This window comes from Rhodnius prolixus, unplaced genomic scaffold (assembly GCF_049639745.1).
Source record: "Rhodnius prolixus isolate KJV_2025 unplaced genomic scaffold, Rpr scaffold_2, whole genome shotgun sequence".
Lineage (NCBI taxonomy): Eukaryota > Metazoa > Arthropoda > Insecta > Hemiptera > Reduviidae > Rhodnius > Rhodnius prolixus.
The window spans coordinates 56,772,705-56,788,381 of NW_027411592.1; the positions used below are offsets into that span (position 1 = coordinate 56,772,705).

The following is a 15,677-nucleotide window of genomic DNA, read 5'->3' on the forward strand; positions in this document are numbered from 1 at the left end:
AATCAATCTGAAGATAATAGTTTCCTTCATTTACTTTGGCTAATGCCATGAGAATAGCAAACTCAAGAGTATTCACTTACAAAAGAAGAAAAAGAATCTGTCCCTGTAAAATTAGAGATGAATTTGTCTTTTTCCCTTTAATCATACACTACGACTTAAAGAAACATTTAATTAGGAGCAAACAAGAGGAATGGTACTATTAAGCGCAACAAGTAATTAAATGTAGAAATACTTTTGATGTTAAATACATTTTATTATTATAAAAAGAGAAAAAATGCAAACGCAAGAAATAAAATTAATAAAAATAATATTATAACAAATTTTAGAAATATTATAGTAAAATTTAATTCATTTCTTACTAAATATTGTAGATTCTTATCAAAAATCAATATTGTCACCACAACAATATTTACATTTAAATCCTTTTCTGAACATCAAGCCAAATTCCACCGACTGGTACCAATAAAAATGCCGCTGGATTGTAAATAAGTGGCGATATTGTTTTTGAATTTAGCGAAAACTTATAATTTAATAAAAGTTTTACCATTGCCACATGCATTTCCATTTTTGCAAATCTTCTACCTAAAAACAATGAATGTAATTGATCAATCAACTTAATTTACGTCAAAATGTGGGAGTAACATTTAAATAAACTTAAATTTTGGTAGAAAATACTAAGGAGTAAAAAAAATCTAAAATTAGTTCATTCACTGACCAATAAAACTTACTCCATAAACAGAGATTATTTTGTACTCACTTCGGAAAACCAGTCCAGACTAGAGCATATTATTTTAGAATGCCTAAAATTCGATGCGGACAGAAAAAAGTTTCTTGAATGTATTAGGACATAGTCTACGTCGTTTAGTTATAAAATTAATTTAGAAGAAGACGCTGTACAAAATGATTGAAAAGTAAATTACTAAAGTAAATATTAAGTATTAATGTCAGGATATAAGAGATGCTGCAAAACCAGCTTTATTTCTGTTTTCCTCCGTTTATTGCCTATCTTATTTTCTTCAAGTTCAGATTTGGTTAATACTCTTATTGGACTAATAAAGTTTGGATAAATAGAACATCAAAGACTTCACCGCCAAAAAGATTTAAGTTTGCTTGTGTCGGTTTGTGTAATATTTTATAGTCATTGTCGAGTGTGTGTATGTGTTATGTTGCTACAGAGTATGAATTATGTGCTTTTAGTTAGTTAAGTTTAAGTTTTTCCGAATAGTTTTGGGTGAGTGGGAAAGAAGGTTAAAGCAGGACAGGTTGCTTCATTCGGTGTATTGCTTGATGAAAATATTAAACTAACCTATACAAATCCTTGGACCATCACCAAATGGTAAATACGTTCCTTTCCTAATATCTGCGCTAAATCTTTCTGGTTTGAATTTTTCCGGTTCTGGAAAATATTTTGGATCATTTTGCAGACTATGCACTGGAATAAGAATTCTAGAATCTTTTGGCAACATTAATTTGGTCCCAGGTATAAGATAGTCCTTAGTTACAATTCGTCTAAGTTCACTAGCTGGTGGATGCATTCGTAGGGTTTCTGAAAAAAAAAAAATCATAAAAATAAATTAAATCTTAAAAGAATGAATACGAGGGTCGTTTGAAAAGTCCGTGCAAAGTCAGAGAGATAGCACTACTGGCGCGTATCGAGGTTATGTTTAGTTAGTAGCATCTCTTGGAAGATCACACACCAAGTTTCAGCCAGATCGGTCTATTTCTTTGTGTTTGGCATTCGTTTGAATCGAGGAAGTCGAGTGATTTTCAAAAAATGGACGAAAAAGAATTTCGTGTGTTGATTAAACACTACTTTATGAAAGGCAAAACGCCTCAGGAGACTAAAGAGAAGCTTGATAAACATTATGGTGACTCTGCACCTTCGATTAGAACAGTTTATAAGTGGTTTCAAAATTTTCGGAGTGGCCATATGGGCACAAGTGACGCTGAACGTTCTGGACGCCCTGTTGAGGTTACTACTCCAGAAATCATTGATAAAATCCATGATATGGTGATGGATGACAGAAGAGTGAAGGTGCGTAAGATTGCTAGTGCTGTGGGCATCTCGAATGAACGGGAACATAATATTTTGCATCAACATTCGGACATGACAAAGCTATCCGCAAGATGGGTGCCGCGATTGCTCACGCTTGACCAAAAACGAAATCGTGTGAAGTGTTGCAAGGACGGTTTGCAGCTGTTCCAGAAGAATCCGCAGGACTTTAAGCGTCGTTTCGTCACTGTGGATGAAACATGGATACATCACTACACTCCTGAGACCAAAGAACAATCTAAACAATGGGTTACCAAGGGGGAATCTGCGCCAAAAAAGGCGAAGACCGTTCCTTCGGCCAGAAAGATTATGGCGACTGTATTTTGGGATTCGCAAGGAATAATCCTCATCGACTATCTGGAAAAGGGTAAAACTATTACAGGTGCATATTATTCATCGTTATTGGACCGTTTGAAAACCGAGCTGCAAGAAAAACGCCCACGATTGGCCCACAAAAAAGTCCTTTTCCATCACGACAACGCACCAGCTCACACCTCAGAAGTTGTGGTCGCAAAATTAATGGAAATAGAGTTCCAACTCGTTTCACATCCCCCCCTATTCTCCAGACTTGGTTCCCTCGGACTACTATTTGTACCCCAATATGAAGAAATAACTGGCGGGAAAAAGATTTTATTCAAACGAGGAGGTGATTGCAGAAACGAATGGCTATTTTTCAGACTTGGACAAATCCTATTATTCGGAAGGGATCAACAAACTAGAGCAGCGTTGGACGAAATTTATAAGCCTAAAAGGAGACTATGTTGAAAAATAAAAAAGGTTTACCCCCAAAAATTAAGTAGTTTTTATTTTTGCACGGACTTTTCAAACGACCCTCGTATAATGGTTGGTAATTAAGAAAAATTGTTCTCCCTATCGTTACGGGACAAGAAGAGGCAGGCAATTCATGCTTCAAGTTTTTATCGCGATTTTCAAGGTAAGCGTCCCAATAAATTAATATTCATAGTAATTGGACTCAACAGGTATTGCGACAAGCCATAAAAATGTTTAGGGTATGATCAGTAGCATGATAGGGTATTTCTGCAGTAACAAATTAATGTGGCTATTTTTGCAGTTAGACATATCGTTTTCAAAAACTCTTTCTAAGCGAGCACTTAGAATCCAAATGGAACCTATATACCTAAATTTTAAGTTTGTCTGCTTTATGGTTGCGGTGATTTCTTGATAACTGAGTGAACGCTTTCTTTTACTTCTGTATGTGTATTTTGAGTAGAGAGATTATATGTAAATAGAGTAATTAGAGAGATAACATTTCCTTCCTTTTTAGAACAATTAAAACATTACCATAAACCGGGGTTGGAACGGACGCTAAAAGGACGTTAGAACAAACAGTTCAAATGGGACAAATCACATATCAAAAATAAAATTGATGGGCCAAAGCGTTTTGGACACTACTTCTGGATATTTGGTCTTCTAAATAATTCAAAAAAGAATGAATTCTTCTGGTATAGTAATTTAGCACTATAATTACAAGACTGTAAAGCTATTTCATAACACGGAATTCAGTCTCGGTAGAAGGAGAACTTTATACTGGAGGGCAAATACCACCTAAACTATTCGTATTTAGGCTTGAAGCTGAGGAATAGTTACCTACAGAATCGAAATATATATTCAATGCTTTAGGTGAATAGTTGCCGTTCAACCACATACTTTGGGATAACTATGTAGAATAGAGATTAAAGTTACACTTTGTGATCGAATGGTTCTTTTAATTTGATATGCTATTTGCTTACATACTCATAGATGTATAACTGTTACTTGTACCATTGTCCCATAATGGTTAGGGCATTTCTCTCTCTCTTAAGAGCCATTAAATTGTCTTTTAACGAGTGATACAATTTGGGAAGTACACGCCCAAACAAAAACACAAGACTTAGATAATATAAAACGGCAACAACTGCACATCAATATTCACTGGACAGACTTCACAGCATTCGGAAGAAAAAAATAGTACACGAGAGAAATATGAAATACAGAAAAAGAAGTACAGTTCAGCACGCCACGCCACATTATCCAACGTAAACAACCAACAGATTACTGAGGAAAAAAATTAAAAAAAAAACAAAGGAAATACATTTGAGTAGCTAAACGTTGTCAAAGATCCTAACTTAATTAATATCAGAACAAAAGGGGAAATAATTTAAACAGAACACAAAATAATCAACAACTTGAAGCTTCTTCGAGGAAAAAACATTTATTTGATTATAAAGAATGTACTAGAGTTATCAATAACATATTATTAATAATCTCAAAGTATAACATCACCTATTGCGTTTAAACTTTTTCCAAGTAACACGCAATAGTAACATATCAGTCACTAATGAGGGTACATATGTGCTGATACGTTTGGAAATTAAATTAAGGCGAAGTTTGAAAACTTACACCCAACAAACCGGAGCTCAAAACGTAAAAAGTAAATGAGTAAGCAGTAAAAATACTTGCAATAATAATAATAATAATAAAAACAAATAGTATAAAGGAATAATGTCGCTAAAATAAGAAGGTATCTCACATTGTCATTTTCAAAGAATTTATGAAGAGAATGATAAGCGAAAATCTAAAACAAACAAATTTACCTGCAAATATTTGATTTAAAAATGTCATTTCTTTTACAGCATCATAAGTAATTTCACCTCCATGTTTCTTTAGCACTGATAGAATGTGTTGATACGCTTGTTCTTGCACATCCTGATGAAGTGACAATTCATACAAACAGAACCCAAGTGTTGAAGCTGTGGTTTCAAAACCGGCCACAAAGAAAACAAATGCGTTGGACACAATGACGGAATCATCAATAATTACTGTGAACAAAGAAAAATAATTCAATAGAAATGTTTATGTTTACCTGTACTTATTGAATAAGTATTATTGGATCATGTCGTCTTTTTAAAATTGAGTTTTTTCTGGACTTAGATATGTTGTGGTGCATCAAATCAAATATATTTACTCATTACAAAGCGTTAGGAATATAACTGGAAAATAGTCGATGTCTCTGTCTCCTTCAATAGTTTTCTGTTTCTTGTGTTGAAATGGCTGGCAAGATTTTCTCTAAACTTTAAATGCCCATTTGAGGCTAAATTTGAATTTAGAGATTGAGACCATTTGAATCATTTTTCCAGGAAAGTTCATTTTGTGGAGTACTCTAGGAAGCAAAAATCTTGAATTTCATGTAAAAAGCATCAGAACATTGTTGGGGTATACGTTCAAATAAATGTTAATGGTAATTAATAAGACGACTGCTAGGATAGCCCTTGTGTAGGTTACACTTTGTTGAGGTTACAACCAGCTGACTCTAATGGCGGCTGTTACCAGTGCCTACTTTATTTCATTTGGATATGCAATTCTGTTTGATTTCAAATATTTTTTTCTGTTTGCGGTTATTTGTGAGAGATTTTAACCACATGAAGCACATCTAATGTCTTTCTTTGTCCTTAACCCTAAAGTTATTAGTGTTCAATTAATAGAGAGTGTTGAGACGAACTATTTTCTTCACTGTTATTTTTCGTCTTTCTCGTGTTATACCCGCCTGAATAATAGACAATTACGCTACTTTACTAAATAGTTTAAGGGGAGTTCTGCAGGCATAGGTATAACTCTAAAATTGTACCGTACTTCTTAGGTAGATGGCGATTGTATGAGACAGCTAAATTCAATGCTCGAAAAACAATATGACAGGTGATTAACTATATTTCCAGATTTTCAACATTTGGAACGTCGAAAAAATGGCGACTTTCAACAGATGTCATAAAACTGTAATGAAATTTTAAGGCCGATTTAAAGTTTACTGACATGTTAAGAATGCTACAAGAGGCAACAATCACCTTTCTATTATAAACTGTTATTTCAATAACATTTCATCTCCAACACTGAAAAAAAGAAGATACTTACTATGATCAGTTTCCGGAACTCCGTTTATTTTTTTTTCTGATTCCTGTTTCTTGAGTTCCATTAAAAGTTGTACAAAATCGTTTCTAAACACGTTATTCTTCTCTCTGAATTCCATAGTTGTGTTTAATAATGATGTAAAGAATTTCTGCAATGTTTCTGATATTCCTTTCCATCGTAACAAACTCACAAGTTGAGGATATTGAACTCTCATTGCAAATCTTAGTCTTGTTTTAAATGATGGTTGGAATATTTTCTTTCCCATTTTCCTAAATTCTGAATCAGGATCTTTCAAAGCGTTTGTATTCAAACCAAAAGCACACGAACCAATAACATCAGTGGAAAATTTTGCCATAACTTCTCTAGCTTCAATTGGTTCAGATTTTTCCACATGATTACAAATGTATTCTACAAGTGCCTCCGAACAGTCTACAAGTTGTTGGTGCATACCTTTTAGTTTTCCAGAACTGAATGTTGGAGTAAGTTTCTGTCTTAAGCTTTTCCATTGCTTGTCTTCCAAATTGACTAGATGTGCTGATAATGGATCTAGTTTTAGGTCTACTTTCATTCCTCTATTATAAAACGATGTAAAATCTTTTATCAGAACAGATTCAACCAACTCTGGGTCTTTAATAAATAATATAGGTGCTTTGAAACTGAATATTCCACCAAATCTTTGTCCATCGAAGTGGTTGTAGAATTCTAATTGTTTATCTATTACTGCCTTCAAACTAAACACTACTTCATATGTGTTACCAAGAAATGGAAATTTTGGCTTGATATAAGGGACACCTTTTTTCTTCCAATAATTATATGTATTAGTTCCGTAATAATAAATAAGTAATGCCACGAGTCCTAACAAACTTAGGGGAGTTAGAAAATATTGGGACAGAACCCACCACATATTTGTTTATAACGCAGTTCAGACTGCCACTGTAATTGTGAAAAATGATACGCTCACTTTTATTGCACTTAACGTTCAAAATTGATAAGATTATACTGTTATTTTATCTACAAAAAATGTTGTCTCGTCATGCTTTTAATAATAATTTGTTATCATTGGTTTAATCTTCATTAGTTTGAAGGACGATAACAGACACTTACACACGTTTAGACGTTTACAGTGAGGACTAGAACACTAGAACACAATTTTCATTGCACTATAACCAATACTTGAACTTTTCGGTTTGAATCCGTTAACATTACTGTTTCATTTATTCCAGACAGATTACATTTAAGGTACTATGAACAGATAATGCTTGTCCAAGGTCAATGTAATTCGGTTGTTACTCTTTTAATTCTCAAGTGGTAAATAACTTCTTCATTTTTACCATCACCACTTTCTCTAGATTACAATCTGTAATATTTGTTGCATGAATTTTGAATCAAAGGTATGCAATATATACAATTGAAGTTTTCGCAATTAAAAAGATTTTTTGTGGAATGTAAGTAAAAGTATACGTATAGCTTTTAAGGTTTAATGCGTTTGTTTTATGCGTTTATTTCCTAAAAATACAAAACTAAAACATGTGTTATACATTCAACTACAAATAAAAGCTTTCATAACGATTCCAAATAGCACAAACTTATATTTATAGCGTACTGATTAGCATTAACTTACGCACAAACATTGTTTACACATTTCAAAGCTTAAAATCGGGAAAAGTTTTCATTTTGATTCATGTCAACTTGTTTTTCACACAATAAAAATGGATTACTTTAAATAATGGTTAGCGAATGCGTGAAAGGCAGGAGGAGAGAAACCGCCCAGCTGTAGCACTCTCTACAGGATATTGATAATATTTAGGTCTTCAGACTTGCAAGAAAGTCGCAGGGCCACTGGCGATTCAGTCGGCGAGGAGGATTGTTAGGGATGGCAGAGAGGAGGCGAAAGGCAGTACGAGAGGATTTAGTGCAAGTAGAAGGAGCAATAATAAAACTTTTGATATTTAGTCTTGGCAAGTTGATGTTCGAAGGGAATGTTGAGGTCGGTGTAAAGTGTAAGGTTAGTCACGTAGACAGCTTTCTGTTGGAGTAGTATTTGACTGAAATGTTTGAACTGTCCGTATGTTTGGCTGAAACCCACAGTTCTAGTCCGTAAATCCACATAGATTTGAGGATAGTATTGTAAATTCAACGTTAAGAGTTCTATGGACAACTTAGAGCGGCGTCCAAGTAGTCTGTTAACACTATTTCTTTTCACTTCTACAATAGATTCATTAAATTGCAGTAAATTAAATTAAGCATTATAACTTGTTTCACGTCCATTTAAGTTACGATCTTCTTTGGACATTTAACCACAAACCACCAACAGGTACCAACATAAAAGACGAACTGTCAAAAATCAGTGGCGTAATTGTCTTCTCACTCAAAGTAAATTTATAACTTAATAAAAGCTTAATCAAAGCTACACGCATTTCAAGTTTAGCAAATCGTTTACCTGAAAAATAAACGACAAAAAATATGTTACTGAAAACTGAATTTTAATTACCAGTAGAGATTTTTGTATTCATCAAAATAAATTAACTTCCACACTCACAGGATTAGAAATGCAACTTACCAATGCACATTCTGGGTCCATCACCAAATGGCATGTATGTACCTTTCCTTATACTATCTCGATTATCTTTACTAAATCTTTCCGGCTTAAATTTTTCTGGTTCTGGAAAATAATCTGGATCATTTTGTAGGGAATACAAAGGAATGGCTACTCGTAGTCCTTTTGGGATTGTTATTGCAGTATCCGGAATCAAACAACTTCTGGTCACCTTTCGTCTCACTTCCACACCTGGAGGGTACATTCTCAAAGTTTCTGTAACAATAAAAATTACTCTCAGTATCTAAGTGGGTGTGTCTGTGTGAAGGAAATATATTCTTTGCCTGACATTGTAGAAAACTGAAACAAAACACAAAATATTGTTTCTAGTTTTGGAATACAGTTCTTTGTCCTGGAACAAATAGGAACAAAGAATGACATTGATGAGGTTGATGATGGTGAAGGAGTTCAGGCTGTTTACCAATAAGGACTGCTGCTTGATTCGTTTGTTCAGCTCTGAATCTTACGTGGTTCAACGTCTTTAAACACTGATCTAAGCATTCCATTTCTAAGAGTCCTAATTCAACTTCCGAAAATTTCCACTACAGAGTATTCAAAAACAATACCTGCATCCACCAAAAGTCTCTCCTGGTCATTCTTGGGATCTCCCCGAAGTTTGAAACTTATTGGCCAGGAGATTCCTGGCAGAGGAAGAGGGATAACCTATCCAAGAACCTAAAAAATAACCTTCCGACACAGTACATTTACGTACAAGTCAGTTCTTCATAATATACTTTGAGGAATTCTTTTTTTATTGTACTCTTTGCAGATTAAAATAATATAAATAATTGTTTAATACAAATTAAATAATCAACAACTTACCAGCAAATATATGACTAATAAGAGTCATATCTTTAATTGCTTCGTAAGTCAGCTGTCCATCGTGTTTATCCAATACTTCTAATATGTGTTGATAAGCTTCCTCTTGTATGTCTGGATTACGTGATAGTTCGAACATACAATAACTCAGAGTGGAAGCCGCCGTGTCGAATCCAGCCACAAAGAAGACAAACGCATTGGAAGTTATTAACTTGTCGTCCATAATCACTAAATAAGAAATCATAAATTATTTTATTTACGTTCAATATGAATCACATAAAAACAAAAATGTCAAGAGAAATTTGGAGATTAAAACTTCGAGCACCCCCACAAATTTCTCGAGTCGTAAAGAATTTGCGAGAAGTGAGTGTCAATCCCAATGGTGAAGAGAAATAAGCGAATAGCCTTGGAAGTCGATGTGCAAAAATAAATAATCAAATATAGTATTAAAAATACTTAACTATTGTAGAGGATAAGTTCAACTTAATACTTCACTTCTCTAACTTTTTTTCCCCGTAAGCAAGGCTGATTTAATCAAAGTAAAATACAGTAAAATTTATTATACTTACTTGATTTTTCTTCTCCAACTTGCCCATTATTCAAATTTTCCATGTCCTGTTTTTTCAGTTCCATTAGTAATTGCAGAAAATCATTTCTAACAATATTATTCTGTTCTCGATGAGCCATAGTGTTTTTCACCAATCCAATGAAAAACGTTTCTAATCTTTGTGGTAAACTTTTCCAACCTAAATATCGTAGAACTTCTGGATACTGACTAGTAAGCGTTTGTTTCAATCTGTTTTTCCAGCTTGGCTGGAAAACTTTCTCACCTAATTTAACAAATATTGAATCTGGATTGTCCATTGTGTTAATATTTAAACCAAACGCACAAGAAGCTACAACGTCTAAAGAGAATTTAGACATAATTTTTTTAATTTCTAATGGTTCATCAGCCTCTACAAATTTCTCTACACATTTATTTAGTTTGTCGGCACATTCAGACAATTGTGGTAGCATGGCCTTTAATTTACCAGAACTGAACACTGGTGAAAGTTTTTGTCTTAATATTTTCCAATCATTATCCTCCAGATAGACAAGATTTGCTGATAATGGATCGAAACTCGGATCACTATTAGTACCTCGATTATAGAATGATTTGAAATCTTTTATCAGCACAGATTCTGCAAGATCTGGATCTCTAATGAATAAAACTGGATTTGTAAATGAATAAATTCCACCATATTTTTGATCTTTAAAATGTTCATAATATTCTAATTGTTTCTGGTGAGTTGGTTTCAAACTGAATGCGGTTTCATATGAAGTTCCCAAGAAAGGGTACTTTGGTTTTATATAAGGTATACCTAATTGCTTCCAGAAACTGTAGGTGCTTATACCATAAAAGTAAGCAAATATCAGCGTAATGATAAATAAAATCAAACCTGAAAACGCTAATTCCCACAGATATTGAAACATATTCACCAAAAATTCCTGTTGAAACTGATCATTTCTTTTAATTTCTAATCTCACAACTATCTTTTTTAATATACGACAAAAAAAAACTAGTAATTATGTAGATAAGATTAAATATAATAGTGCGCATTCTAGATATCGCTTTTTAGTACCCAATTTGATCTCTTCTTACACTTTCAATCACTTATCTTCGCTTTTTTAAAACCTTATCTGGCCCGGAATAAAAGAGTATGTATTTATACAGAAAATATCAACACGTTATTTTTAGTAACAAGAATAGCGCAAAAAAAAATCAAATATTTGAGATATTCTTTCAATTTTTACGAACTTTTTGCTTAAAACATTTTACAAAAAAGAATTTTAGAAGTTCTACAGCCTTTAACTACAATCTAATTCTTTATGTGCGTACCTCAATTTAATGAACTGAATGATATTTTAATGTCTCGTCTAGTCCATTATTTCCAACATAAAGAGGACAAAAGGAAATACCCCTAAAATCTCTTAATAGGTCAATGCGGTGACCCTTAAGTCAACGTGGCAGGAACAAAGACAAAATACGATAGGTGATAATTTGTAGAAATCTACTTGAACTCATCTTTCTGCTCTTTCACAGTGCTTTCGCCCTTTTGAGAATAACACGCATCTGCGTTTCACTGATTGATGTGATTTGCTTTCAGAACTTAATGAAAAGTTAAGAGTTGGTAAGATATAAATACGAATAGAACTAATGGAATTCACTATTTCAATCGCTAAAGCTGTTGAAAATGTTGATTGCACATTTTGTGATTCCGTGGCTGATTTCGGGAAGTTTTAGGAATTGCTTGAGTATAATGAGTAATTTAAGGCAGAGCTGACAGCTATCAAAGAGGCAATGAAAATCTACGAAGATTTCCCAACATTAAACAACTTCTCGCAATGCGCATTTCATGAATTAAGATTCAGTTTGTTCCGTAAAAAAAAAAATGAAACCACACAGTAATTTACTTTATTTATAAAAAGTGCCGGGCATGTCTATGAGGTTCACGGGTGGAATAACGTGTCCAGCTGCCTCAAAGAAAATGAAGTGATTTTGGAGAAAAATTCGTTGTTGTTGAGAGAAACAATTTGGACGTAAAACTTTCGTCATATTAAAAGACACATTCGAAAGAAAGAAAAAGCAGTAAATCGCAAAGACTGCATAAAAGATTAAAATAGGATCAATTCTGCAAGAGCAAGTATGACTTTTTTTGGGTATGTGCAATTCCCTCACATTCACTAACAGGTGGTGCATTAAATCACATATTTACAAAAACCACCTCCACAAAATAGAGCAGTTTTATTTTAATTTATATTGTTTGAAATGTAGTCTATTTATTCGTTCAAAATTTCGTTATTGCAATGTTCTAGTCAAAGTACGTACATACTTTCTTCTATAATTCAAAATACTAAGGTTTATTGCAAATTAAATTTGTAAATATGGGAAGAATATTATAAGGAATTATTTTGTGCCAATATTTCTTTCAGTGAGGACGAATTTTTTGGAGTAGCTGACCCGGTCTTGGATGCCCAGATTTCCTCGGAGGAGCTCATGAACAGTATTCATTCTAGCAAAGGAGGGTCGGCCCCAGGTCCTGATATGATTCCATTTGAATGCTTTAAAGCCCTTCCTGCGAATTGGTATAATTATTTACTAAACCTATTGAACACTGTTTGGGCCCATGAAACTTTTCCTATCAACTGGGGTCTCATCAAACTGATACCTATTTTCAAAAAGGGGGACCCTACGCTACCAACAAATTATAGGGGAATCGCGCTTGTGAACTGTGTCACAAAGATCTTTACCAAAATTCTGTGTACCCGGCTTTCTACTTGGGCTGAATCTAACAGGATACTCCCTGATGAACAGTTTGGTTTTAGAGCCGGCAGAAGCTGTGTGGACGCTGTTTTCCTTTTGAATTCAGCTATTAATATCCAACTGAGGGCGCCTAACAGTCAAGTCTGGGTGATTTTTGTTGATTTCATGAAGGCTTTCGACTCTGTCTCCCACCAGCTATTATACCTTAAGTTGCTCAGGTGTGGTGTAAGCCCAAAATTTATTAGAGTTATAAAAAAAATATATGATGTAGCAAAGGTCTTTATCTGTCAACAGAATGCGCAATCTGAAGATATAAATGTTAATAGAGGGGTTCTCCAAGGAGAAAAGTTAAGTCCTTTGCTTTTCTCTCTTTTTGTGTATGATGTTCTGGACTTTTTCAGACTCAGGGGGGCATCGGGTATCTGCCTAGATGGTGTCAAGGATTTGTTAATGGTATTGTATGCTGATGACCTGGCGATACTAGCTTACTCATGGCCTGACGTGCAATTTAAACTCTCCTTGTTAGCAGAATATTGTGACATGAATAAATTGGTAGTCAACACCTCAAAAACTGTAATAGTACCCTTCAACAGAACTGGTAGAGTGAAAAAGCACAATGTCTTTACATTTAGAGGCACTCCTATAGAAGTTAGAAATAACTTCATTTATCTGGGGGTACCTCTCGCATCTTCTGGGAAATTTAAAATAGCCTGCGATCACTTTGTCTCAAAATCCTCTATAGCTATTCCAAGAGTTTTAAACATACTCTCATTCTACAAGTCAGACACCTGGCAGTCTAAAATGACTCTTTACTACAGTATTATTTCTGCCATTCTCCTGTATGCTTCTGAACTTTGGGCGTTGAACTACTTTACGTTAGTTGAGCGCGTACAACTGAAATTTTTAAAATTATTGCTACATTTACCGCGCAATAAACCCAACAGTTATGTTCGCCTTGAAGCCGAATGTCCACAGATTAAAACTAAGATCTTTAACAAAACTATAAAATTTTGGCTGAAGCTTTTACAGATGGATAACAGTTCACTTTTGAAGATATGTTACAGGAGACTTATGAGCTTGTCGGATAATCCAGGCATCCCTTATAACTGGGTGGTTTTCATTAAAGATATGCTTTACTCTATAGGGGCAGAGGATGTCTGGGAGCTACAGAGTGCCGAATTTCTATTTTGTAACCTGAAAAATCTCAACTCTAAATTTTATAATAACTGTTTATCTAAAGACATTAGTGAGGTACTCAATTCTACATTTAATACCAATTATAGATTGATATGTCCTTTGGCCAATGGCAAGTCATATGTTAAGCTCAAGTGTAATATTTCAAAAATCAGACTGATAGCTCAGATTAGGGTAGCCAGTACTAAGTATCCTAGGATCTGTCATAAAGGAGTAAACCATGTATTTGTCCATGAAAGGGTTTGTTTTACTTGTGCTGAAAGAAAAAGTGACAATACTATTCACTTTATGCTGGAATGTCCTTTCTACAATTCACTTAGAAAAAGATTATTAAATAGGTACATAAGCTCCATTAACTCTGACGTTTACACTAATTTACTCGATATCGACAGCAAAGATAAATTAAACAGTCTGTTTTATTTCATTTCTGGTGCTCTAGATGAGAGGTACAGATTGGTAAAACTTATATTCAACAGCTATAAAGAAATTCCGCCGCCGAATCAAACTTGAATTAATTTTTGTAAATATACCGTTTTAATTATTTTTTTTCTTTGTTTTTTTTTTTTAAAGAAATAATTGTAACAAGGGGTGATTTTAATTTTGTATTTCATACTTCTATTTTGTATTTATCTTTTTAGTGGAAGTAGCTATTTCTTTTTATTGTTATCATTAGCAGAGGCTAAACTCTTGCTATAGAAATGTAAATATATTTCTTATAAGCAAAAAAAAAAAAAAAAATTAAATTTGTAAATAACTTTTTAATTTAAATTTTTCTTTAATTTGTGGCACTACGTTCCAAACTACAGACTAAGGAACAAATGAAACACACAACACAGTTCCCAACAGCTGTAAAACCACGAGGTTTTAAAATATTAATTTGGAAAATAACGTTCACATAAAATATTTGTTGGCACTTTCAAGTCCTTGAGCTCGTTTTTTGAGAGCTCATTTTTTTTTTTTTTTTTTTTGTTTGTTTATAAAGTCTTCTATCCAGGGTATCTTAAATATACAGGGTGTTCATTTTAAGACGGCTCAAATGCATTTCATGCTTTAACGGTTGATCTGAGCAAAAAATGGTAAAGGAAAAATTTGTTGTCCGTCACCTCTAGTTGCAGAATATTGATTTTAGATTCCTGCCCGCATACGCGGCTGACGCGCGACCAAGTGAGGGTTCGCAGTTGACCCCCATTTTCATATACACATTTTTAAAGATTATAAAAAGTTATGAAAGAAACCGGAAACCGCAATACGATATCTTCAAAATTAAAGGTGCTAGGCCATTTCAAAATCTGACTTTTTAAATCATATTTCAATTTTTTAACTTGTTATAAAAGAGATAGAAGAGCACGCGTTAGGTCATTTTTATGTATTTTTTTTCATCCTCTTTCTACTAAAAATATTGCCAAGACTGTAAAGCTAGTATTTTTCTTAATATCGGGAAGTAAGTGCCTTCAAAGGTGTCTCCTCTGGCTCGCAAGCCAGGTTAGCCAGGAGGTTATCAACTGCTCTCTCTGTATCTGAGGAGCCACCTTTGAAGGCACCAGAACATGCTTCACAAGTTGTGTAAAGTGCCATTATTTGATAAATTAAGGAATAATTTTGATCCTTTACATGAAAGATATTGATCACTTAAATATGTGGCAGGAGGTTTCCAATTGTTTTGGTAATTAAACGCAACTCTCCCAAAATTACCAAATAATTATTAAACCTTTTTATTTGTAACAGATGTAAAATTAATTTTTAGTCATTTGGTGTATGCTTGAGAACATCTAAAGCTCTTAACATTTGATTTTTCCTAGAAAAATCCC

At 33.8% G+C, this 15,677-nt stretch overlaps 1 protein-coding gene across 1 annotated transcript; it reads right to left on the reverse strand.

Annotated features, from left to right (window-relative positions):
• Positions 1–229: 229 nt before the first annotated feature.
• LOC141448496 (uncharacterized) lies at positions 230–10,880 on the reverse strand. The gene is made up of 8 exons (XM_074116874.1): positions 9,941–10,880; positions 9,375–9,599; positions 8,517–8,768; positions 8,232–8,396; positions 5,960–6,865; positions 4,648–4,872; positions 1,307–1,546; positions 230–582 (listed from the first exon to the last, which is right to left on the reverse strand). The coding sequence occupies exons 1-8, from the start codon at positions 10,842–10,844 to the stop codon at positions 416–418; spliced, it is 3,084 nt and encodes a 1,027-aa protein (XP_073972975.1). The 5' UTR covers positions 10,845–10,880; the 3' UTR covers positions 230–415.
• Positions 10,881–15,677: the final 4,797 nt, after the last annotated feature.

Excerpts from the sequence above, each read along its gene's own strand:
- LOC141448496 (XM_074116874.1), bottom strand. The coding sequence starts at position 10,844 with ATGTTTCAATATCTGTGGGAATTAGCGTTTTCAGGTTTGATTTTATTT. Across the intron at positions 8,769-9,374 it reads TATTAGTCATATATTTGCTG|AAACTTTGAGAATGTACCCT; the intron begins GTAAGTTGTTGA and ends TTATTGTTACAG. Across the intron at positions 1,547-4,647 it reads TTTAAATCAAATATTTGCAG|AAACCCTACGAATGCATCCA; the intron begins GTAAATTTGTTT and ends TTTTTTTTTCAG.